This window comes from Dama dama, chromosome 13 (genome assembly GCF_033118175.1).
Source record: "Dama dama isolate Ldn47 chromosome 13, ASM3311817v1, whole genome shotgun sequence".
In the NCBI taxonomy this organism is placed as follows: domain Eukaryota; kingdom Metazoa; phylum Chordata; class Mammalia; order Artiodactyla; family Cervidae; genus Dama; species Dama dama.
In genome coordinates, this window is record NC_083693.1 from 53,021,016 (window position 1) to 53,045,891 (window position 24,876).

Consider the following 24,876-nt stretch of genomic DNA (forward strand, 5'->3'; position numbering starts at 1 on the left):
AAGCAGGAGGTTAGAGAAAACTTCAGAAGCAGAGACTTGATTGAAATAAAAAGTGCTCATATGGGGTTTGTTAGGACTGCTGCTGGGGAGACACAGGTTCTAGAAGAACTTGAATTGTGTTCCACCATACTACAACATGGGGGAGGCTTATAAAGGCAAAAACTGTAAGGTTAGAGTCAGTTAAATCAGCTCTTTATCAAGAATTGTAATTAGAACTGCCAAGAAGTCAGGGTGCTTATTAAGTAAGGACTAGCTGGGGTCTGAAATGGTCACACAGTTGCAAAGGGAGACTCTGAGACCATAAGGTTGCAGCTGGCAGGTGGTGTCCTTGGGTCTGGTATAGTTCAGTAAAATTCAGGTTCTCACTGATGCAGAGACTGCTAGAGACTAGATCCTAAATGGCTCCCTGACTCCATTTTTGTATGCCTGAACTGTGATGACTCCATTATGATTTCTATTTGTCATCAGGATCAAGAAGTGTTTATAAAAGATAGAACTGCCTCCAGGTTAAGAGACTGATGGGCTGTGATAGGAAAGATAGAGACTAACATGATTTCTGAGTTCTTTTTTTTCCCTTCTAGAATCTTGCCAAATGTACAGATTCCCCAGCTTTGACTATTTGCTGAAGAAAGAGTCAGTCCCATGCTATTTCTCCATCTCAGCTCAGAAATCTCCTTTTGAAGGTCTCACTCTTATCTAAGATAAATGTATTAACCTAGTTGCACTTTGTGGATTTATAGTAAGTACTAGATAGAAATATCTTCCCATAACTTGGGGGTGGGTATGTGAGTATTTTCCTTAAACTAAGTGTTCTTTAACATATTTTGTTCTTCAAGGTTTTTCTTACATCAGCAGTTTTCTATTTAAGAAACACTAAAAATGTAGTCTTCATTTCAAATGTTCTTTTAAGTTACTAAATATTTTTAAGACATCAATGATGTAATCTAGTTTAAATAGTAAATTGACTTACTTTAAATTCAAACTTACACATATGCCCATTAAGAAATTAGCCAAGGCCTCCTTCCAAGTTCTCTTGTTAATGGTGGGCGGCCGCTGAGTGCCGCCAGTGCCCAAGCTTGCCAGCATGGCCGTGGTGCCTCCCAATCGCTCACAGAACGGCTGGCCCCGGGGAGTCACCCAGTTCAGCAACAAGTACATCCAGCAGGCCAAGCCCCTCACCCTGGAGCGCACCATCAACCTGTACCCTCTTATCCATTCCCTTTTTGGTACAAAAGAGCCCCTCTATGAGAAGGCCAGCTCTGTTGCAGCCAGATTTCAGCACATGAGGAAGGAATTTGATAAAATTGGCATGAGGAGGGCTGTAGAACCGGTTTTGATTATCCATGAGCACAGGCTACCCCATGTGTTACTACTACAACTGGGAACAACTTTCTTCAAATTACCTGGTGGTGGGCTTAACACAGGAGAAGATGAAGTTGAAGGACTACAATGCCTAATGACAGAGATATCGGGTCATCAAGGTGGAGTCCTGCAAGACTGGGTCTTTGATAACTGCATTGGCAACTGGTGGAGACCAAATTTTGAACCTCCTCAGTATCCATATATTCCTGTACATATTACAAAACCTAAGGAACATAAGAAGTTGTTTTTGGTTCAGCTTCAAGAGAAAGCCTTGCTTGCAGTCCCTAAAAATTACAAGCTGGTAGCTGCACCACTGTTTGAACTGTGTAACAATGCACCTGGATGTGGACCCATCATTTCTAGTTTCCCCCAGCTTTTGAGCAGGGTCAGTTTTATATACAACTGAATGGTTGCACAGCAGAGAAGTAAGAGAAGCCGTCTCTGTGAGCACAGCTGTACACAGCATAGAATAAACGTCCAGGAAGAGCTTTTTTGGTGTTCTCTCTTTCCCAGTCCTGAAATTACCACCTACTTTCTATTGTCTGAATAGTAAAGTTAATATGAAAAGCTAGATTGTGCTGTAAAAAAAAAAAAAAAGAAAGAAAGAAAGAAAAGAAATTAGCCAAGAAAAAACAGGAACATTAATCTCCTAAAGTTTTTTTTTTTTTTTTTTAAAGGCTTTCTTTTTAACTTTGGAGAAATCTTTTGGGAATAACTAGTTTTTACTTTGAACAAACATTTATCTGTAGTTCAGTAATTCTTTCCATTTACTTCAGGCTCCCCTCTTGACCTGTTGTGGCTTTGACCCTAAACAAGACTCTCTTTGCTCAAGTGGTACTGTTAGGGATTTCCCAGCTACCTCTGTGAACCGAAGAAACATAACACTTCTGCTTAAAAACCATGTTTGAGCTCATGAAAAGAAAAGTGAATGTGTCAGTTGCTCAGTTGTGTCTGACTTTTTGTGACCCCAAGGACTGTAGCCTGCCAAACTCCTCTGTCCGTGGAGTTCTCCAGGCAAGAGTACTGGAGTGGGTTGCCATTCCCTTCTCCAGGGGTCTTCGTGACTCAGGGATTGGACCTGTGTCTCCTGCATTGCAGGCGGATTCTTTACTATCTGAACCACTAGGGAAGCATCCATTTGAGCTCATGCAAATCAATTAAAAAACAAACAAACACAAAAGCAACCCAATCAAAAAATGGGCAGAAGATCTAAATAGACATTTCTTCAAAGAAGACATACAGATGGTCAACAGACACATGAAAAGATGCTCAACATTGCTAATCATTAGAGAAAAGCAAATTCAAAACTCCAGTGAGATACCACCTCACACTGGTCAGAATAGCCATCATTAAAAAGTCTCCAAAGAACAAATGGTGGAGAGGGTGTGGAGAAAAGGGACCCTTCCTACACTGTTGGTAGAAATGTAAGCTGGTGCTGTCACTATGGAAAATAGTATGGAGGTTCTTCAAAAAGCTAAAAACAGAATTGTCATGTGATCCAGCAATCCTACTCCTGGGCATATAATTTAAAAAGATACCTTTATGTTCATAGCAGCGCTCGTCACAATAACCAAGACATGGAAACACTGAAATGTTCACTGACAGAATGAATGCAAAAGAAGCTGTGGTATACATATATACAATGGAATACTACTCAGCCATAGAAAGAATGAAATAATGCCATCTGCAGCAACACGGATGGACCTAGAGATTATCATACTAAGTGAAGTCAGTCAGAAAGAAATACCATATGATATCACTTATATGTGGAATCTAAAATACGACACAAATGAACTTATCTATGAAACAGAAACAGATTCACAGACTTAGAAAACAGATTTGTAGTTGCCAAGGGGAAGGTGGGGCAGGAGAGGGATGGGTTGGGAGTTTGGGATTAGCAGATGCAAACTATTATATGCAGAATGGATAAACAAGTCCTACTATCTAGCACAGGCAACTATATTCAGTATCTTGTGATGAACCATAATGGAAAATAATATGAAAAAGAATATATATATAAATATGTGTGTGTGTGTGTGTATATATATATACATATGAGTCACTTTGCTATATAGCAGAGATTAATACAACATTGTAAATCAACTCTAATTGAATAAAAATTTAAAAATCTTTTAAAATCCCTGTGGGGAATTCCCTGGCGGTCCAGTGGTTAAGACTCGGCGCTTTCATTGCCATGGCCCTGGGTTCGATCTCTGGCCAGAGAACTAAGTTCCTGCTAGCTGTGGGTGCGGCCAAAAAAAAAAAAAAAAAAAATCCCTGTGTTTGAATCATTTCAAAGAAATATAAAGCACAGATCATAGTAAGGTTCATTCCAGGATAGGTTGTGTAGTAAGAGTTCAGGGCACTTGGAAAACTTCCTTCCAGAGACTGCTTTTCCTTTGTTTTTCCATATTCCAGGATCCCATTACTAGATAAGCATGATTCTAGCACTAACTCTGATGGGTGGCTTTTTTCCCCACACTAAGCAAATTTCTGACACCAGCTGAGTGTCCTACAATTCAACTCAATTCTGACACTATCTGCCCAAACAGCATCAGATCCCACGGATTGAGGGCTCAGCCCTGCAAGACTGCCTCTACTTCAGATGCCAATCACAAGTCCAGGTAGTTACCTGTGCTTCTGACCCAACAGCTAGAAATTAGAGGTTTCCATGACTCCCTCCTGGGGTGCAATTAATTTTCTAGAGTGACTTGGGGAACTCATAAACCAGTTTACTCACTGGATTACTGGTTTATTACAAAGGATATTAAAGGATTGGAATCAACAGCCAGATAATAGAGATATATAGGGGGAGGTACCAAACAAAGGAGTTTCTGTCCCCATGGAGTTTGGGGCCCAGCACAGTGGCATGGGAAAACATTATGGTTCACCAATGTAGAAGGTCTCCAAATCCCATCCTTTTGGGTTTTTACGGAAGCTTCATTACATAGGCATGATTGATTAAATCATTGGCCACTGGTGACTGATCAACCTCTAGCTCTCCTCTGCTCCCTGGAAATGGAGGCATGGGACTGAAAGTTCCAATCCTCTTATTACTCGGTTGGCTCTCTTGGCCTACTGCCCTCAATCTGAGGTGCAGCCTGAAAGTCACCACTCCATCACAAAAGACACCTTGGCCATTCTCTTCACTTGGGAAATTCCAAGGGTTTTAGGAGCTCTGTGCTAGAAACAAGGATAAGACCAAATATATATTTCTGAGTATGAATGACAACATCACAGTGAATCATCATTAGATGACTCCAAGAGTCCCTTACTAGATTGTATGCGACCTTTGTCACATATGTCAACGAAAAAGGTCACATACAATTTAGTAATTAATCAATAGCAGATCTAAGAAAGAGATGGAAAATTGTATTGCTTCCAACCTGAGGATTATAACCTGGGAAACAGTCTTTCAGAAAGCTCCGAGGACTATTTCCTTCTTTAGAGGTCGAAGTACAGTGATATAAGTCTTTAAGACAAAGGACTATAGTCAATTGACAGTTTACACAACCCAGATTTACACATGGCTCTTGGCCTCTTACAAGATTAAGAAGGAAGGTTATCTCCTAAGGAGCTATGAGCCTTTATGACATTAAGAAGGAATTTTATCTCCTAAAGAGAACTGGTTAAAGCAGATGCACAACATGCACTGAAGGAGAGGCCAGCGGCCCAAACAGGCAAATTAAGTTTAAAAATTTAAATTAAAATTTTTCTTGTCTTGCCATAAAATGTGAATTTTATTTCAGCACCTTGTAGGAAAAGATTTTCCACTGCCCCTAGGTTCACTTTCCACCCACCTTTGGCCTGCTGTATAGGGGGGCTGATCCCTACGGACTAGTTCAGTGCCTTTGACTTCTAGTTGGGTTTAACCAATGACGATCCCTGGGAAAGATCAGAGGAAGCGAGGACAGTGGAGCTGTTCGGGGAAGCACTGCTGAAACCACCTGCCCTGGCCAGCACCACAGGAACCAGACTGTCACATGAGTTATCTTACAACAGGAGGTCTTGGAGTTATGGAAAGGTCAAAACGAGAGAGGAGACTCCAGCCCTCATGTCCTACCAACCTCCCAGAATCCTTTTTGCTGGAGTCCATCTTGGCTGAGCGATCCATGTGCCACCAGGAAGGACCCTGAGTCAGAATGATTGGCCAGAGACAACTGGAAACTAACCAAATGACCATTAAACCTGAGACTTAGAGCCACGTGGCAGAGCAGTTCTCCTGGGTTCCCTTACCTTACTATTCTCCACCTGGGCACCTCTTCCCAAAAGAGTCTCTTGCTTCGTCAGCACTTGTGTCTCCTCTGACAATTCATTTCCAAGTGGAAGTTAAGAGCCCACTCTTAGGCCCAGGAGGTGCTGTTATAACTGCCCAACGTCAAGCCTGAAAGGTCACCTTGGGCAGCTTGGGTCCCATGACCAAAGGTCACAGCTCCTCTTCTGGCAAGCTCCATGTGTCTCTAGAGAATCCCCTCACTCCCTGCATCCTTCTGGGAGTAGGGGTGGGAATACCCTTGGGAATACTACATGCACTTTTCTCTCCTTACACACTACATGCACCTTTATTAAACCCACCTTGAATTATCCTAATTTGAGTGTGCCATCTGTTTCCTCCTGGGACTTTGACAGATACTCCTTGATAGAAGCAATTTACCAAGCTATTATTGGCTATAGACATCCAATTATAAATTATGAGATTGCTTTTCAATGTATAACCACCTAAGGCTGAGCTCAGATGGAATGGGGCTTAGGACAAATAAAGCTTCACAGAGATAAAAGAGAAAAACACAAAGCAACAGGAAGAGCAAGAGGTTTGAAATGAGGAGATCTCAGTGTGAGGTCCAGATCAGCAGTTTACAGCACTTCTGGGCCTCATTTTTCAATAAAGTAAGAGTTTTTAAATAGATTGGCAGTTTTCAATTTGCATTTCACAAAACCCCACAGCTTCACAGAGGTACCTCAACGTCCACTAGCTTGGGAGCGGAGAGATGCAAAGGAAAAATAGGTAGACAGAGACAGAGCCCCACCCCTGCTCCAACCAGGGCAGCTGTGCTGTAAGCTTTATGTGGAACGAGATAACCAAGGATGTGACTGAGGAGTCCAGGTCAAGGACAGGCTACTTTGCTCTGGAGATTTCTCAGGTCATGGATGCAAAACTGGGTATTCCTGCTGCCAGTCCTCTAGGGGAAAGTGGGCTTTGATGTGTGTGTGTGTTTAAAGAGCAGTTTGGGATTTCTGTCCTCTGTGTACAGTAACAGACTTCCCTAGTGGCTTGGTGGTAAAGAATCTGCCTGCCAAGGCAGGAGACCCAGGCTCAATCCCTGGGTCAGGAAGATCTCCTAGAAAAGGAAACGGCAACCCACTCCAGTATTCTTGCCTGGGAAATTTCAGGGACAGAGGAACCTGGAAGGCTACAGTCCATGGGGTCACAAAGAGTCGGACACAACTGAGGGATGAACAAAGAGTGCGGCACCCTTTCTGTCACAAAGCGTGGAAGTCCTATCTGTGTGCAATAACACTGGGTGGGGACAAACATCCCCCGCCCTCTTTTCGGACCCACTGCAGGTATCTGTGGTGGAGGACAATCAGGCAATGCTTCCAGGGTGGTGGAAGCTGTCCAAATCTGATTTCCCACACCCACACTCCCAGTAGAGACCAGTAGGCAAGTAAAGTGCAGGACTGGGTCCCAGCATGAGTTTTAGCCCTCTGGTGTTCACATGAATTTGTAACACAAAGGAATTTTGCGGAGGGAAGAAAGAAAGGATTTTCCAGAGATGGGCATGTGCATTTGTTTGTGTGTTGCTTTGATGTTAAAAGGAATGTGACTAAATTTTAGACCCCTTTTTGGTAGAAGTGACATATATTCATGACATATAGGTAGTGTGCAGTACATAATAGGTGCTCAGTAACTGTGGAATAAGTGAATGCATGGACGAAAAGTGGATGAATTCTGGGTCACACTGCATTAGAAGCTAAGAATTCTGCTTTTAAATACATGAATGAAAAGCAGTAAGCTAGTTCACATTGGCATTACGGTTTGCCCTGACTGACGAGCATGCACATACCTGTTCTGGCTAGATTCCTCTTGCAGGTTCCTCAGGGATTAAAGGGAAAGGCTTCTGGCCACCCTTCCTGGCCAGTAGCCAGGAAGAGGAGGGCAAGAAAAGGAGAGTAGGGCAAGAAAAAGAACAGAAAAGTCAAAATTTCAACTGATGCACATTTTTAATCTTTGTCTTTGTTATTTTCTTTCCATTACAGTTCAACGAGCTCAAAAAAGACTTAAATGATTTAAAGCTGCAAAGTAAACTCATTAGATTTTTTCCCCGACTTTTCATTTTGAAATAATCATAGATTTACAGGAAATTGAAAAGTTAGTACAGAAAGACTAGTGTATACTAGAAACTGTATATCCAACAACAAAATTTTTAATGTAAAAATCTAGTTTTAAATATTTGGGGGCCACTTTACTCCATTTAATCTTTCTTCTGAAATGCTGATTACTTTAAAACTTAGGGTCCAATAGACAAATTGATATTCTTGCCCGCAGAATGCCATGAACAGAGGAGCCTGGAGAGCTACAGTCCATGGGGTCACAAAGAGTCGGACATGACTGAGTGGCTAACACTTACTTAAAATGGTATTTCTGATTAAGAAATCAAGCTGGAACGAAAAAGTCACTGCTCTCTCTTTTTCAGATGATAAGACTTTAGAAAAAAGATCACTCAATAGGAATTATACAGAGATTTAGTATTGTATTTACATGTTTCCAAAAAGTTTGAGTCCTCTGTGGACTATTAGCTGCCTGGCTTTCTAGAAAGTAACCAGTAGAGGGCACTCTAGCCTTCAAAGACTGCAGAAAAAGCCCCAGAATTGCCAGAAGCCTTATCTTTTACCTTCTGCAAGTTACTTTTCACCTTATTATGAGCTTGCCTGTTGGATAACTACTGAGTTTTGCGTGTGTGTGTGTGTGTGTGTGAGAGAGAGAGAGAGAGAGATGAAAATAAAAAATTATGAACTCCCAAATAGCCATGTTAATATTACACAAATAATTTTTTAAAATTAAATCGAATGTTCTTGCATCAGTGTTTCCCAGTTACTCAAATTTGCCTTTGAATTATTTTTATGACACAGGATTCCCAGAGATAACTTACACATGATTATCAGGATTTCATAATCCTGAACATTCTTGCCTGAATCCACATCCATTGCCTGAACCTAAGTCCAATGCAGATGTATTTCTGCGCCAGCCTTTAATTAACCTATAAAAACACTGATGCGGGGCTTCTCTGGTGGCTCAGTGGTAAAGAATCTGCCTGACAATGCAAGACACTCAAGTTAGATCCCTTACCCAGGAAGATCCCACATGCCAGAGAAACTTAGCTGGATTTTTCCACAGCTAAACAAGGCTCACCTGTGACCTGAACACTACACGTCTAGCACTTAGAAAACAGCTTTGAAAAAGTGTCCAGACAACCTATCGCACAATTATACACAGCAGCTCTACTTGTAACAGCTAAAAAAACAAACAAAAAAACACTGATGCACTCCAAGCAGTTTGGCAGGGCAACAAAGCATGCTCTTTTTTCACCTTTTATAAACAGTGTACAAATAGGATTATAATTTCCCCATGAACATGCAGATGAAACCAGAATTTCACCAGAAATCAACATGTGCTTTAGATGCATCAAGTTCCTCTGGAATTGGGAGGAAAACTATTTTTGCCAAAGATCTAGCATAAGTCAGGCACTTGCTAGGTGTTTCCTGGCCATAAGCTTCATTTCAGACTCCTATTGTTGAGCCTACCTTACGGCTGGGGAACCAAAGATGCTCAAAGACATCCAGCTAGCTAGTGGCAGGGGCAGAAGCAAACCCAGATGTTTTTGGCCCCAGGAGCTTTTTCACTCGGGGACTCTGGTCTGTGTTCAGCCACTCTGCCACGAATTTCCCTGGCACTTGCTGGGACTATATTTCACAGGGAGGTTCACTTTCAGTGATTCCTGATTGTTTATATTTTGGAATTTCTCTGATGTTTATAATTTGGAATTTGACTGAATATACCATCTGTTGTTATGAAACTGCCCCAAACCAGGGTAATAAAGGTTTAAAAAACAGAAAGAAAGAACTTTTTTTTTTGTAGGGGCTGACTGTTGGGAGAAGGGGGTTGGGCAAGGGCAGTGAGGGAGACTTTTGTTTTTCACTCTGTTATTTCTGTAATGTTTGAATATTTTATGATTTGAACATATTCATGCAGTATTTTTGTGGTATTTTTAATAAGGAAAAAAAAAGAAACTTTCCAGGAAAATATGAAAAAACAATGTAGAAGGGGCCACAATGCAGTATATGTTCTCTTTTTATGATATATTTATAGTAATTTGAAGATAAAGACCTCTTTTGAGAGAGGGAGAAAGAGGAGCAAAGTTTCATTATATGGCTATTCTCTTCTCTTCATCCCTCACACCCTACACTCAGAAACACAAACAAAAGCCTCTTATTGTTTCCCCTGACGGAACAACGATGACTAAGTGAATAAATCATCCAGTCACCAAAACTTCATTCCCAGTCATTTGACACCATTTAGGGAATACTATGTTGGAAATGTGCAGCTGTTCGAATCCCCATCAACACCACCCCTTCAGATGAGCAGATCCGAGGAATAGGAAAGAAGTAGTCAATACAACAGTTTCTAAATGAACGGTGGATGTTCCACGTCAACAATCACACTCTTAATTTGAAGGTGAAAAGGGTGAAAACATGTTCCTTTCTCCCTTTCTTCCCAAGTCCAGCACAGATTATTTTCACACTAAATTGGGGGAAATAAGGTTACATATTTTTAGGGTTAAATTTACAGTCTGTTAAATTCATTCACGGTTGGTCCTACAAACGACTTTAAAGTAAGGTTTGTGCCAGGAAACTGAAGTACAGTGGGGTTAAATTTTAGACGCAGAGAGGGTTGAATAACCTCTCCCTGGTGATTCAGTATCTGCTGAGAAGAGTTTACCGTAGAGAAACTCAACAGCAGAAACAGAGTCAGGACACTTCCCTCTCCTCTATTACTCATACGGCTTTGCAACTTTATTAAAGCTGTTGCATTGTGGAAGCTCTATTTATTCTAGTTATTCTGGCACAAATTTCCTTGTTAGGTAGCAAGAGCACCTCAAATCTCTTTTCAACATTTAGTAGTCAGTATCCTACTTTCTCTTGCTTTCCCCCACTTGAATAATCTGGAATGCTTCTGTATTCAGCAGTGCCTCCTGTGTGGGGCACATTTTGTACATATATGTTATTATATACACTCACGTGTGTATATACATATGCATCGCACATACACATATATACTTGTGTGTATGCTATATGTCTTAAAAAACTGCCTACAGAGCAGACTTTCCTTTCACCTGCCTTTACTGGTTTTCTCTCTAATCCTTTAAAAATCATTGAGTTGACAGGTTTGTTCTTCATAATGTTTCAAGGTAATCATATGCATAAGATCTAGCCAACAAGTTGAATGGATTTGCTGTAGTCACTGTCTATGTTTACCTATTTGATATCTTTATTTTCTTGGTTCTCAAGACTTCTCGGCAAATATGCTTTTCAGATAACTTCTTAATTCATCAATTTAAAGTGGCCTCTTATTTTTAATAATATGAAAATTTATTGTTTTACGTAGCAAGAAGTCCAGCGGTGGGGCGGCTTAGGAGTTGGTTAGCTCAGTGGATCAATGTTGTCAGGGACACAGATTCTTTCCACTGTTCCCTGGCCATCCCAACTGAACTGGCCTTCGTCCTCCCACTTGTCCCTTTGTGGTCTCGTCAGAAACTTCTCTTCCTGATGATTATTCTGGGTTCCTTCTCCTGTTTTCCTTACCTGTAGGAGTTCTGCCTCAGGAGATATGATGATCTGGGATTTTGCACCTCTAGCCTGCCCTCTACCTTTCCCCTCCAGAAGGTTACCTGATCTGACTCCAGCTGGCATAGGTCTGGGTCCCAAGGCCCCTCTTCTAGAGAACTAATTTGCACCCTGAATTTAAAACCATGCTCAGCTCAGGGGTGGAATTCACTGTTTCTTCCTCATTACCTAGGCACCCCCCACTCTCCCCACCCCCGGTTCTTCTGGGTCTCCTGTGTGCTCTGCTGCTCCTCTGGCCTGGAAGTCTTCCAGGGTTCAGAATGATCCGTCCCCTGGGAAAGTCACCATCCTATGGCTCCCCCTCACTCCTCTGTGACTCTCTTCACCTTCCCTAGGGAGAGAGTCAGGTTCCTGTCTCCAGTCATGGCCTGCTGGTCTTGTCACCTTCCTGTTCTGTCAGTTCTTTGACTTGAACATGCCCCAAGCTGAATGCCCCATTCCTTTTCCACCCAGGCTTGTCATCATATAGCTGCTGTTAACATGCATCATTCTATTTCAATATGGTTTGAAGCTAAGATCTGAAAAATAGTGGGATTATATTCAGTACAAGTCACTTTTTCAAGAAGTACATGGGCCAAAAGTGAAGATGAGAAACTTCTGCGTTTACTCATGAGGCCCACTGCTATAAATAAAAATTAAGAGGAAAACAATAGTTCTAGCTTCAAAGGGGAAAGGTTTTTGGATTTCAGAGTGAATGGATGACAATTAAATGCAACGTGTGGTCTTTTTACCTTTTTATTCTTTTTGAAATCTAGATTAAAAGAAAAAAAACCTATAAAGGATATTGTTGGGACAAATGAAAATATTTTAATAATGGACTGTGTATCAGATTATACTAGTGCATTACTGTTAAATTTCCTGAGTGAGAGTCTTATTCCATGTAGGAGGAATGTCCTTGTTCTTAGGAAATACATGCTAACGTATTTTGGGATGAAGTTGTCAGTGTCTATAATTAACTCTAAATGGTTCAGCCAGAAATAAAAAATTAAAAAGAGAGAAAGCAATGGGGAAATTCAATTGATGAATCTAAATGTGTAGTATATGGTGTTCATTGTACTACTTGTAATTTTTGTTTGCAATTTGTTTGAAATTTTCAAAATAAAAAGTTGAGTAAAAGTTGTGACTGGTGGAGAAAACCATCATTCTGATTCAAGGACTCTGTGTGTCTATGTGTGTGTGTGTGTGTGAGTGTGTAAGATGTATCAAGGTTTAAGCTTAGATTTAGAAAAGTTGGAGGTATAATCACTCAAGAAACAGATGTGATCATTGTCTATTTAAAACCAATCAAGTTTGAACTGTTTTAATGGTTGAAGGGCTGTTTAGCAATGCTGCCTCCCGAAGGCAGGGGTTGCGTCAGTCTGCTCTCTGAAGGCCTCTACCACCTGGCACACAGCTCAGTTAGCTGGACGTGAGCCCCATGAAGGAACTGGCCCGCATATCTCACGGCAGTAGCTGTGCTCAGATACAGGCCTGGCTGTCTGGTTCTGTCCCACAGACTGGGTCCCCATGGGAGGTGGGAAGTAATCCACTGATCCTGTCAGTTGTCAGGTTCTGTTCCAGGCTCTCATGGACATAATTTCTTTCTATCTGCACAGCTTCCTGGTAGGGTAGGAACCATCATTCCCAGCTACGAATGAGAAAATGAGGCTCATGCATCATTAAGTTTTAGCCTAAAGCCATAAAACTGGGTAAGTGGAAGGGCTGAGATTCCAATCGGGTCTTTCCACTAAAGATAAACCTAATAGCTTCTACTAAAGTTGGTCTCCCTGACTACACGCTGTTCCAGTTAGAACAAGATGCACGAATTTTGGATCGCTTACAAATGATCAGCTTGGTTCTGGAGCCAATTTGTCAACTTACCGGGGAGAAACTGAAGTCGTCTAAGTCTGCCTCTCAAGTAGAGCTATCCACTATATTGCTGACCAAGCTGAGTCCAACAGTTTGGCTAAATCATTACCTGCTTGTGGACAGATCTGACCGGCCCTGCTGTAGCAGCTGCACTTAGTATGGGAATTCATGCACCGCTCTTTAGCTTGGCAAAGTTAGAGTTTTGTTTTTACTTTTTAGAAAGTGACCTAGGAATTAACTCCTGAATTTCAATGGTCTTTCTTCCTACAGCTGATTCTCCAGGTCCAGTAATCCTTCATTTTTGCAATGTCCTGAGTATGACTTTAAACTTTTTTTCGTTTTGAAAATACTATTGAAAGTAGATATGGGTATTATTTCCATTTTTTACTTTCCAGAAGAAAGGTTTTTTAAATTTTAAAAGTAATGTTTTTATCAGATCAAAATTTATACTAAGACCTGCTAGTTACTAATATAGCATAAAGAGGTCTAAGAGGTTTATGTGTTTTAGGTATTCCTCTGAGGGGAGAATGTTGCCCAGGTCACTCAGCTACTAGGAGGCACAGACAGAGCTGGAACTGGAACTCAGATCAGGCTAACACCAAAGTCCATGTTCTTAATTACAGTGGCTCCTAATTATAAAAAAGTATGTGCTTATTATCAACACATTTGAAAAATACAGGAAGTCTAAGGAAGAAATAAATCCTCCTGAAAATCTGTCCACTAAAATAAATCACCAGTAACATTGTCTTCAACTTACTTCTCTGCTTATATCTTATGCATACATAATATATTGATATATTGGCTTAAGTATTAAGTGAAAAGCATGACACAAAACTACACTTAATAATTCTACTTTTTAAAAATATGTGGAAAAGTAAATGAATAGGACTCTTAGACCACATTCATTTTTTTTTTCACATTCATTTTTAAATTTAACATTATATAATGAATGCCTCCCAGTATCATTAAATATTACTCAGAAACATGATTTTTTTTTGAGAAACATGATTTTATAAAGGCTACATATTTCATTGTGTAAATTTTCTGTATTTTAGCTTTTATATTGATCTTTTTTATCATAAAATTGTGAGAAATATCTACATAAATTTTTGTTCTATTCTTATGAATGATCAAATATATACTGAGCTCCTACTCTGTGCCAGCTACTGTGCTCAACATAAGAGAGACAAAGGTGAACAAGAGAAGCACGGTTCCATTCTTTGGGGAGTTAGCAACCTAGCAGGGGAGATTTAATAAACATTAAACCACTGATCACATACAGATTGTAAATATATTCTGTGATAAAAAGGAAAGGCATAAGTTACTGGATGGCACATACCAGCAGAAAGACCTGTCCTAGTGTGTGGGGGATCATGGAAGTTCTCTCCAAAGAAGTAACACTGGGCTTGAGATCTGAGTGAAAAGTAGGCACTAGTTGAGCAAGGAAGCTGGACAAGAGCATTCTAGGCAGTGGGAACAGTGGATGCAAAGTCCCTGTGACGTATATATGGAATTTAGAAAGATGGTAATGATAACCCTATATGCAAAACAGAAAAAGAGACACAGATGTACAGAACAGACTTTTGGACTCTGTGGAAGAAGGCGAGGGTGGGATGTTTCAAGAGAACAGCATCAAAACATGTATATTATCTATAGTAAAACAGATCACCAGCCCAGGTGGGATGCATGAGACAAGTGCTCGGGCCTGGTGCACTGGGAAGACCCAGAGGGATGGCGTAGAGAGGGAGGATTGGGATGGGGAATACATATAAATCCATGGCCGATTCATGTCAATGTATGACAAAACCCACTACAATATTGTAAAGTAATTAGCCTCCAACTAATAAAAATAAATGAAAAAAAAAAAAAACAAAAGAAAAAACAAACAAAAAAACAAAGTCCCTGTGAAGAAGCAGCACAGGGCATTGGAGGAACAGTGGAGGAGGGGGTACAATCATGATGCTAGGTTAGGAAATCTCTTTTCTTTCATAAAGAACCAATTTTCCAATCTTGATTTAATTTAAAATTTAGGAGCTGATTTCTACATATTGTGAATTTCCTAAATTTCTTTCCATTACTAATTTCTAACTCTACTCCATTGTGATCAGAGAATAATACACTTTGTTTAAATCCACTGATTCAAACTAGGAAAGTGAAGATAATCTTTTGTTTTGTTTCTGTTTAATCTTCCAGGACTTGGATGGCACATGGTGGCAGTGAATAGAAGGACCAAAGTATCACCCCACGCTGGTTACAGGGGAAAACACAGCTCTGTAATGAGAAAGATCAGGCTGTGATTCATTGTATGATTGCACTGGTCAATCTTGGTCTCAGTATTGGTGGGGCAACCAGATATTGTGCGGACTTGACATGATGTAGCACAAAGGACATAATGTCGCCTATGAAGTATTCTTACCCAAAATGTTTAACCTGAATCTAACCAACCGTTTATATCCAACTAGCAGCTTACAAGGAACAGAGGAACAAGGGAAATGACATCCCAAGGAAATCATCCAAGTGATAAGGTAGGAACATTCTTCACGACATACAGAGGTTCTTCAACAAATCAATGGCATTAAAAAAAAAAAGTGTTGAAGACTATGCTAGATTATAAGAGGCTTATGAAGAATAAAACCAAATACAACATATGGATTTTGTTGGATTGTGGTTTGAACACACTAGTTGTAAATGACATTTTGGGGAAAATTGGGGAAATTTTAATATAGATCAGGTATTAGTTTATATTAAGAAACTGCTAATTTTGTTAGGTGTGATAAAGGTCTCTGATGTACAGCCAGGGCTCAGAATCTCAGGTTCGGGCTCAGTGAGACTCGGGCCCCAGACTTAGGTGTTCACAAGATCAAGAGTAATAATACATAAAAATTCCAGGAAGTCCCATGGATTTTTGGGAAGCATGTGAATTTCACTGGACTAAAAACTGTTCTGAAGTCCCCAAGGAGCCAGTATTATGGTCAATTCTTCAGAATAAGTCAATAATGAGTAGAGTCATGTGCTATCCTGTTTTCACCTGATATATGTCACTGTCCAGGAAGAAAGTAACCCCTCCTCTTGGTATTTTTGGTAAAACTTCAGTTTTGGTCAGTTCTCTCTCACAACTCCTTCCTCATGTCCATGCATGAAATGTGGGGATGTGAAAAAACCGGCATTAGTAAGTGGGATTTCTTAATTTGCTTTCGATAGGCTTGTTTGTACATCACATGAGCTGAAGTTCATGCTACCTTAAAAAAAGCTGTGATGGTTTGAACTGTCTGTTTTGTTTTCTGTTAATTTAACTATTCATAGGATCCATCACCGTAATAAAGGCAACCACAAATTAACTGCCATGGTTTGTATGGCCACCCACCTAATTCCACTGACTTTGGTCCAGGATTACTGTAGAAAGTAAGGTCCTTGAATCTCTATTTAAATCTCACTTCTCTTATCTTGATATAGAGCTTGCAGCCCCAGATTTTACAGTGTTTCTAAGCACTGAGAAAAAGAAGAAATTCACATTTATTGGCCAGGCATTATACTAACTACCTAATCTATTTTCACTCATTTAATTGCAAATGAATATAACATAGTAGTTAAGAAGTCTGACTCTAAAAAAATGAAATCTGAGAGAGAAAAAGAGGGAGGAAGAGAACAAGCAGGTAAAATCGGTAAAATATTAACAATTATTGAATCTAAATGGAGGGTGTATAGGTACTCTGTACTATATTCTTTCAACTTTTGAAATTTTTCACAATAAAAAAGAATGTCCTTAAATAGATAAACATATTCATCATGTGACCTAGCATATGACTGCTAGATACATAACCAAGAAAAATGAAAGCCTAAATTTGCACACAAGAACACTTGTACACAAATGCTCACAGCCCCATTACTCCTGATAGGCAAAAAGTGAAAACAACCCAAAATTTGATGGATGGATAAATAAAAGTGGTATATCCATATAATGGCATATTATTTGGCAGTAAAGAGGAATGAAGTTCTGATATATGCAACAACATGGATACATTTTGAAAGCACTATGTTAAGTAAAAGAAGCCAATTATAAAGAAAAACACATATTTTATTATTGTATTTACATAAAATGTTTAGAAAATGCAAATCTATAGAAATATGAAATAGACTAGTAGCTGCCTAGGGCTGGAAGCAGGGGATTAGGGTTGAAGTGATTGTTAATAGATATGAGATTTCTTTTAGGGGGGATAAAAACATTTTTTAAAATTTATTTCAGCTGTACTGGGTCTTAGTTATGGCAAGCAAACTCTCAGTTGTGGCACAAGGGATCTAGCTCCCTGACCAGGAACTGAACCCAGGCCATCTGCATTGGGAGTGCAGAGTCTTAGCCACTGGGCTACCAGGGAAGTCCCTAGAGGGGATGAAAATGTTTTAAAATTAGATTTTAGTGATGGCTGCATAGCTATGAATATAATAAAAACCACTGAATTTTTTATTTAAGTGGGTGAACTGTATGACATGTGGATTATATTTTGATAAAACTGCTTTTAAAAAAAGAATGAAGTCTGGAGTCAAGACGGCCTGAGTAAAAAAAAAAAAAAAAAGACTGCCTGAGTTTGCAGAGAAATGTTAATATGTCTCACTATGATATATGTTTTTTTCCTTTCCCTTATATTTCTTCTGATTTTTGCTTTATGTATCTTTGTTTCTTTGTTGCTAGGTGTCTAATGGTTTATGATATCTACCTTCTTTGTGAACTAAACCTTTTATCATTAAAAATACTCATCTTTGTTTCAAAGATAAACTCAAAATGGATTAAAGATCTAAATGCAAGACCAGAAACTATAAAGTTCTTAGAGAAAAACATTGACAGAACACTAGATGACATAAATCAAAGCAAGACCCTCTATGACCCACCTCCTAAAGTAATGGAAATAAAAACAAAAACAAACAAGTGGGACCTAATTACACTTAAAAGCTTTTGCACAGCAAAGGAAACTATAAGCAAGGTGAAAAGACAACCCTCAGAATGGGAGAAAATAATAGCAAATGAAACAACTGATAAAGAATTAATCTCCAAAATATACAAGCAGCTTATATAACTAAATACCAGAAACACAAACAAAAATAAACAATCAAAAAGCGGGAAAAAGACCTAAACAGATATTTCCTTAAAGACGATATACCAATGGCTAGCAAACACATGAAGAGACGCTCAACACTGCTCATTATTAGAGAAATGCAAATCAAAACTACAATGAGATAATCACCTCACACCAGTCAGAATGGCCATCATCAAAAAGTCTACCAACAATAAATGTTGGAGAGGGTGTTGAGAAAAGGGAACAGTCATGCCCTGTTGGTGGGAATGTAACTTGATACAGCCACTACGGAAGACAGTATGGAGATTCCTTAAAAAACTAGGAATAAAACCACCATATGCCCCAGCAACCCACTACAAAGCATATGCCAGGAGGAAACCAAAATTGAAAAAGACCACATGTACCCCAGTGTTCTTTGCAGCACTATTTACAATAGCTAGAACATGGAAGCAACTTGGATGTCCATCGACAGATGGATGGATGAGGAAGCTGTGGTACATAAATACAATGGAATATTACTCAGCCACAAAAAGGAACATATATGAGTCAGTTCTAATGAGGTGGATGAACCTACAGACTATTATACACAGTGAAGTAAGTCAGAAAGAGAAAGAAAAATCTCGTATACTAATGCATATATATGGAATCTGGAAAGATGGTACTGATGAAATTATTTGCAGGGCAGCAATGGAGACATGGACTATAAAGAATAGACTTGTGGACCTAATGTGGTGGGGGTTGGGGGGAAGAGGTGGGGAGGGGTGGAGGGAGAGGGTGGGATGTACGAAAATAACATGGAAACTTATATTAGCATATGTAAAAGATACCCAGAGGGAATTTGCTGTATGGCTCAGGGGGCTCCAACAGTGACTCTGACAACCTAGAGAGGTGGGACGGGGAGGGAGATGGGGAGGAAGTTCAGGAAGGAAGGGACATGTGAGTGCCTGTGACTCATTCATGTTGATGTCAGGCAGAAAACAACAAAATTCTGTAAGGCAATTATCCTTCAATTTCAAAAAAATTTAATTAAAAAAATTCATCTTTGTTTCATTTAAAAAATAAATTTAAAAAAAGCCTGTTTCTGCAGCTTTCTTTGTTATGCAACCTTGGGCAAGTTATTTAACCTCTAAGCAACTGTGTCTGTAGAGAAGCAGCAGCACCACTACTCGCCTTGTTTGAGGGGATGATCTATGAGAAAATCTATGTGAAGTGCCCAAAGTAAATGCCCAGTATTAGCTATTATTAATATTCCTGATAATCCAACAACCCTAGAAGCTGGCATTAATTCCATTTTTCACATCAGAATTCTGAGGCCCAAAAAAGTTAATAGTTTGCCTATGGTCATGAATCTAATAGAAAGTAAGAGTGGGCATGCTGATGGCACATGACTGCAAAAGCCAGGTTTTTCCACCATGTAATTGTGCCTGCCACAGTAGAGATATCTTTAGTGGTATAATATACATTTAAAGAAAGTGCTTTAAGAATTATGTAACTCATATGAGAAATCAATATGCTGAAAGAAACCCACATAATTTTGACATAATTTTTTATGCCAAAGTGGTATTATTTATTTAATATTCCCCAAACTTCTCTACTCCTGCTTCATTGACTATGCAAAAGGCTTTGACTGTGTGGATCACAACAAACTGTGGAAAATTCTTTTTTTTTTTTTTTGGAAAATTCTTAAGAGATGGGAATACCAGACCACCTTACCTGTCTCCTGAGAAACCTACACATGGGTCAAGCAGCAACAGTAAGAACCTTACATGGAACAACTGATTGGTTCAAAATTGCAAAAGGAGTCCAACAAGGCTGTATATTGTCACCCTGCTTATTTAACTCATATACAGAGTACATCATGCGAAATGCTGGGCTGAATGACTCAGAAGTTGGAATCAAGACTGCTGGAAGAAATATCAACCACCTCAGATATGCAGATGATACCACTTCTAATGACAGAAAGTGAAGAGGAACCAAAGAGCCTCTTGCTGAAGGTGAAAGAGGAGAGTGGAAAAACTGGCTTAAAACTTAACATTAAAAAAACTAAGATCTGGTCTGAGTGGCGTCTGGCATCTGGTCCCACCACGTCATGGCAAATAGAAGGGGAAGAAGCAGAAGCAGTGACAGATTTTCTTTTTTTGGGCTCCTAAATCACTGCAGATGGTGACTGCAGCCATGAAATTAAAAGACACTTGCTCCTTGGAAGGAAAGCTATGACAAACCTAGACAGCGTGTTAAAAAGCAGAGACATTACTTTGCCAACAAAGATCCATATAGTCAAAGTTATGGTTTTTTCAGTAGTCATCTATGGATGTGGGAGTTGGACCATAAAGAAGACTGAGCGTCAAAGAATTGATGCTTTCAAACTGTGGTGATGGAGAAGACTCTTGAGAGTCCCTTGGACTGCAAGGAGATCAAACCAGTCAATCCTAAAGGAAATCAACCCTGAATATTCATTGCAAGGAGAGATGCTGAAGCTCCAATACTTTGGCCACCTGATGCGAAGAACTGACTCATTGGAAAAGACCCTGATGCTGGGAAAGACTGAAGGCAAAAGGAGGAGAGGGTGGCAGAGAATGAGGTGGTTTGAGTATCACTGACTCAGTGGACATGAGTTGAGCAAACTTCAGGAGATGAGTGAAGGACAGGGAAGCCTGGTGTATTGCAGTTCATGGGGTTGCAAAGAGTTGGACATGACTTAGTGACTAAACACATAAACTTCTCTAGCTTGATCTGATATAAAGAGGTGCAATAAGATCACAATTTGTCTTTGTGAGAAATTAGCAGACTTTCCTTCTATTCATGGTGTGTTTCTGAATGGTACTGGGCTATGTTTATGGCCAGGTTAAGCCTTTGACTCTGTGGATCACAATAAACTGTGGAAAATTCTTAAAGAGATGGGAATACCAGACCACCTGACCTGCCTCTTGAGAAATCTGTATGCAGGTCAGGAAGCAACAGTTAGAACTGGACATGGAACAACAGACTGGTTCCAAATAGGAAAAGGAGTACGTCAAGGCTGCATATTGTCACCCTGCTAATTTAACTTATATGCAGAGTACATCATGCGAAACGCTGGGCTGGAGGAAGAATAAGCTGGAATCAAGATTGCCGGGAGAAATATCAATAACCTCAGATATGCAGATGACATCACCCTTATGGCAGAAGGTGAAGAAGAACTAAAGAGCCTCTTGATGAAAGTGAAAGAGGAGAGTGAAAAAGTTTGCTTAAAGCTCAACATTCAGAAAACTAAGATCATGGCATCTGGTCCCATCACTTCATGGGAAATAGATGGTGAGACAGTGGAAACAGCGTCAGACTTTATTTTTGGGGGCTCCAAAATCACTGCAGATGGTAATTGCACCCATGAAATTAAAAGATGCTTACTCCTTGGAAGGAAAGTTATGACCAACCTAGACAGCATATTAAAAAGCAGAGACATACCACTACAATATTGTAAAGTAATTAGCCTCCAACTAATAAAAAATAATTGGGAAGAAAAAATAAAATAAAAATGAGAAGTCAGTTTATCAAAAAAAAAAAAAAAAAAGCAGAGACATTACTGTCAACAAAGGTCCGTCTAGTCAAGGCTTTGGTTTTTCCAGTGGTCATGTATAGATGTGAGAGTTGGACTATAAAGAAAGCTGAGCGCAGAAGAATTGACACTTTTGAACTGTGGTGCTAGAGAAGACTCTTGAAGAGTCCCTTGGACTGCAAGGAGATCCAACCAGTCCATCCTAAAGGAGATCAGTCCTGGGTGTTCATTGGAAGGACCGATATTGAAGCTGAAACTCCAATACTTTGGCCACCTGATGCGAAGAGCTGACTCATTTGAAAAGACCCTGATGCTGGGAAAGATTAAGGGCAGGAGAAGAAGGGGACGAGAGAGGATGAGATGGCTGGATGGCATCACCGACTCAATGGACATGGGTTTTGGTGGACTCCGGGAGTTGGTGATGGACAGGGGGCCCTGGTGTGCTGCGGTTCATGGGGTCGCAAAGAGTCGGACACGACTGAGAGACTGAACTGAATGGAATTAATAACGTATTATCTAAGTGCAGCACCGAACACTTCCCACCTGTTATGGCTATTGACATATTTCTTCTCTTCCCTTCTCATCCAGGCTCTTTTGGAGATATTAAGGATTTTAAACATAGAATATACTCAGTAAATTGTTTTTGAATGAATTAATAAATGAATGAACAAATACATGCAAGCCACACCCTTTGGCAGTCATTGGCTTTCATGTGGCAATAGATTTTCCTAGAAATTAAGAACTTCATACTAAGGACCAGATTGAGAATAAGATTTACAGCTAAAGAGTCAAGGTCCTCCTCATCCCAGAAATGGATAAAAAGTCATAACAATCCTTTTTAACTACCACTTATTTCCAAAAATTACCAAAAGTTCTCATTTAATCACTTCCCTCTCTACTCCACTCATAATACCAAACACACATACACAGCTGGGACCCTTAAATCTGTTAAATAATGCCTGATTAAGGTTAACAATCTAGTAAAGGATGAATCTGAGTGGCGTAAGTGACTCACACTATGGAAAGCCTTCCAGCTATCATAGGAAACAAGTCTGGGTGAGCACTTAAATACACAAGTCTAGCTTATTACACCAATTAGACCCAAGTTTTACACTTCCCCAGAGGGACATTATATACCTGGCACATGTGTGTCTGGCACATACGATACATTCAGCAGTAAAAGTCTGCTGGCTGAAGGACAGAAATTGTCCATTTTTCTTTGCTTCCTATTCATATTGCCCATAATTTTAGATTAGAATTCTCATTTTTTTTCTGGTACAAATTTGAGTTTTGCTGTGTGGGACATAGGCACTGCTGTAGATGAGAAAACAAGAGAAGGCTTGAAAATCATTCCCATAAGAGAAAGAGGAAAGTTAAGAGATTTATGGAAAACCAGAGTCTTTCATACTAGATGATACTCTCAAGTTTTAATTCGCTGCTCAATTCAGTTCTCCTTATTCTGTGGTCATGGTATTGCCCCCAAACTGTCTAGCTTTTTGTTAATGTATGCCCACGAAGAGGGAAGACGAGGAAAATCAAGAGGGAAACCCAATTCCAATTTTGAAAAACAAAAAACAAAACTCCTCAAAGCACAAGTCAGTGATGTCATCTTTAAAAACAGAGGGTAATGATTTAATGCACTCAAAGACTGTGAAGACTATGGGCCTCCCTGGTAATTCCCTGACAAAACAAATATCCAGAGATTAAAGAGGCAGGATGTTCTACTGTAAAATCACACAACCACTAAGATCCTCCACAGTTCATATGAATGAAATTTATTTTTTTTCAACATCCTTTTTTTTTTTTTGGTCACGTCATGTGGCTTATGGGATTTTAGTTCCCTGACCAGGGATCGAACCCTGGTCCTCAGCTGTGAGACTGCAGAGTCCCAACCATTGAACTGCCGGGGTATTCCCAACAACCTTTCAATATAAATGCTTTCTGTGTACCAGGGAACTATTTTAGGTGTTGGAGATGCAAATTAGGGGCTGAAAAGAATGTGAAGCATGAAGAACATTAGGAGAGAGTTGTAAGAAATAATATTGGTAGAGACCTTCTTTCAACCCTTTAAAGGCCCCACAGAGCACTAGCTATTCTCCTTCTTCCTTGACAGGTAAGCTTCTTGAAAGAATAATCTGTATGTATACTATGCTTTCCAGGTGGTTCAGTGGTAAATAATTTGCCTGCCAAGCAGGAGACACAAGAGACATGGGTTCGACCCAGGGTTGAGAAGATTCCCTGAGGAAATGGCAACCCACTCCAGTAATCTTGCCTGGACAATCCTATGGACAGCAGAGCCTGGCAGGCTACAGTCCAAGGGGGTTGGAAGAGTCGGACACAACTGAGCATGCACGGGAGAGATACTACTGTATAGAATTAAGAATAAGCATTTAGAAGCTTGTACAGCAATGTGACACGGCCATGACACCCAAGCCTGTCATCAGTGGACCTGTCTTGTTAGAGTCTGGACCAGTTTGGTTGCCATCCGACCCTTAGGGTAGCTTACATCTGGTGCAACCGGCATGCTAGGTGTGTGTAGCAGGACTGCCATCAGTCCACAACAGGTTAGAAATGAGACACTCTGCTTCACCACAGTCCTTTCAAAGTCACGGGTATATACGACACTGTCTCCACATCACTTCTCGTTGAGTCTTCAAGCCCTTCCAACATGGCATCTGCCCTCTTCACTCTGCTGAAAATGATGTAGAAAATGTTACTCACCTCCTTAATAGCCAGGTTCAGTGAATTCTCTCGTCATCATCTACAACATCTCCACAGCACTGATACCCTTTGCTTCTTTAACATAGCAGAAATCATGTTGTCCTCTTATCCCTCTGACAACTCCTTCTCTCTGTCTTCTTTCCAGGCAACTCTTCTGCTTATTGTTCCTCATCTTGGGCTACACTCACACATACTACTGCTGGGCAACCTTACTGATGTTCCATACCTTCCAACTATATCCTGTTGACTTCTAAATCTTTATTTATCAACTTGATTGTATACTGTACAGAGAATGTTTACAAAAGAAATAAGTTTTAAGTTTAAAAAAAACCAAGATAAAGAATCAAGGTGTTTGTTTATAATTGTCTTCAAAATTACATATTTATTTCCAGAAACCATTTTTATTTCAAGTGAAATTTTACATGAAATTCTAACATA

At 39.9% G+C, this 24,876-nt stretch overlaps 1 protein-coding gene across 1 annotated transcript; it reads left to right on the top strand.

Annotated features, from left to right (window-relative positions):
• The first annotated feature begins 1,084 nt into the window (after positions 1–1,084).
• LOC133068443 (cleavage and polyadenylation specificity factor subunit 5-like) lies at positions 1,085–1,768 on the top strand. The gene has a single exon (XM_061159670.1). The coding sequence runs from the start codon at positions 1,085–1,087 to the stop codon at positions 1,766–1,768; it is 684 nt and encodes a 227-aa protein (XP_061015653.1).
• The last annotated feature ends 23,108 nt before the right edge of the window (positions 1,769–24,876 follow it).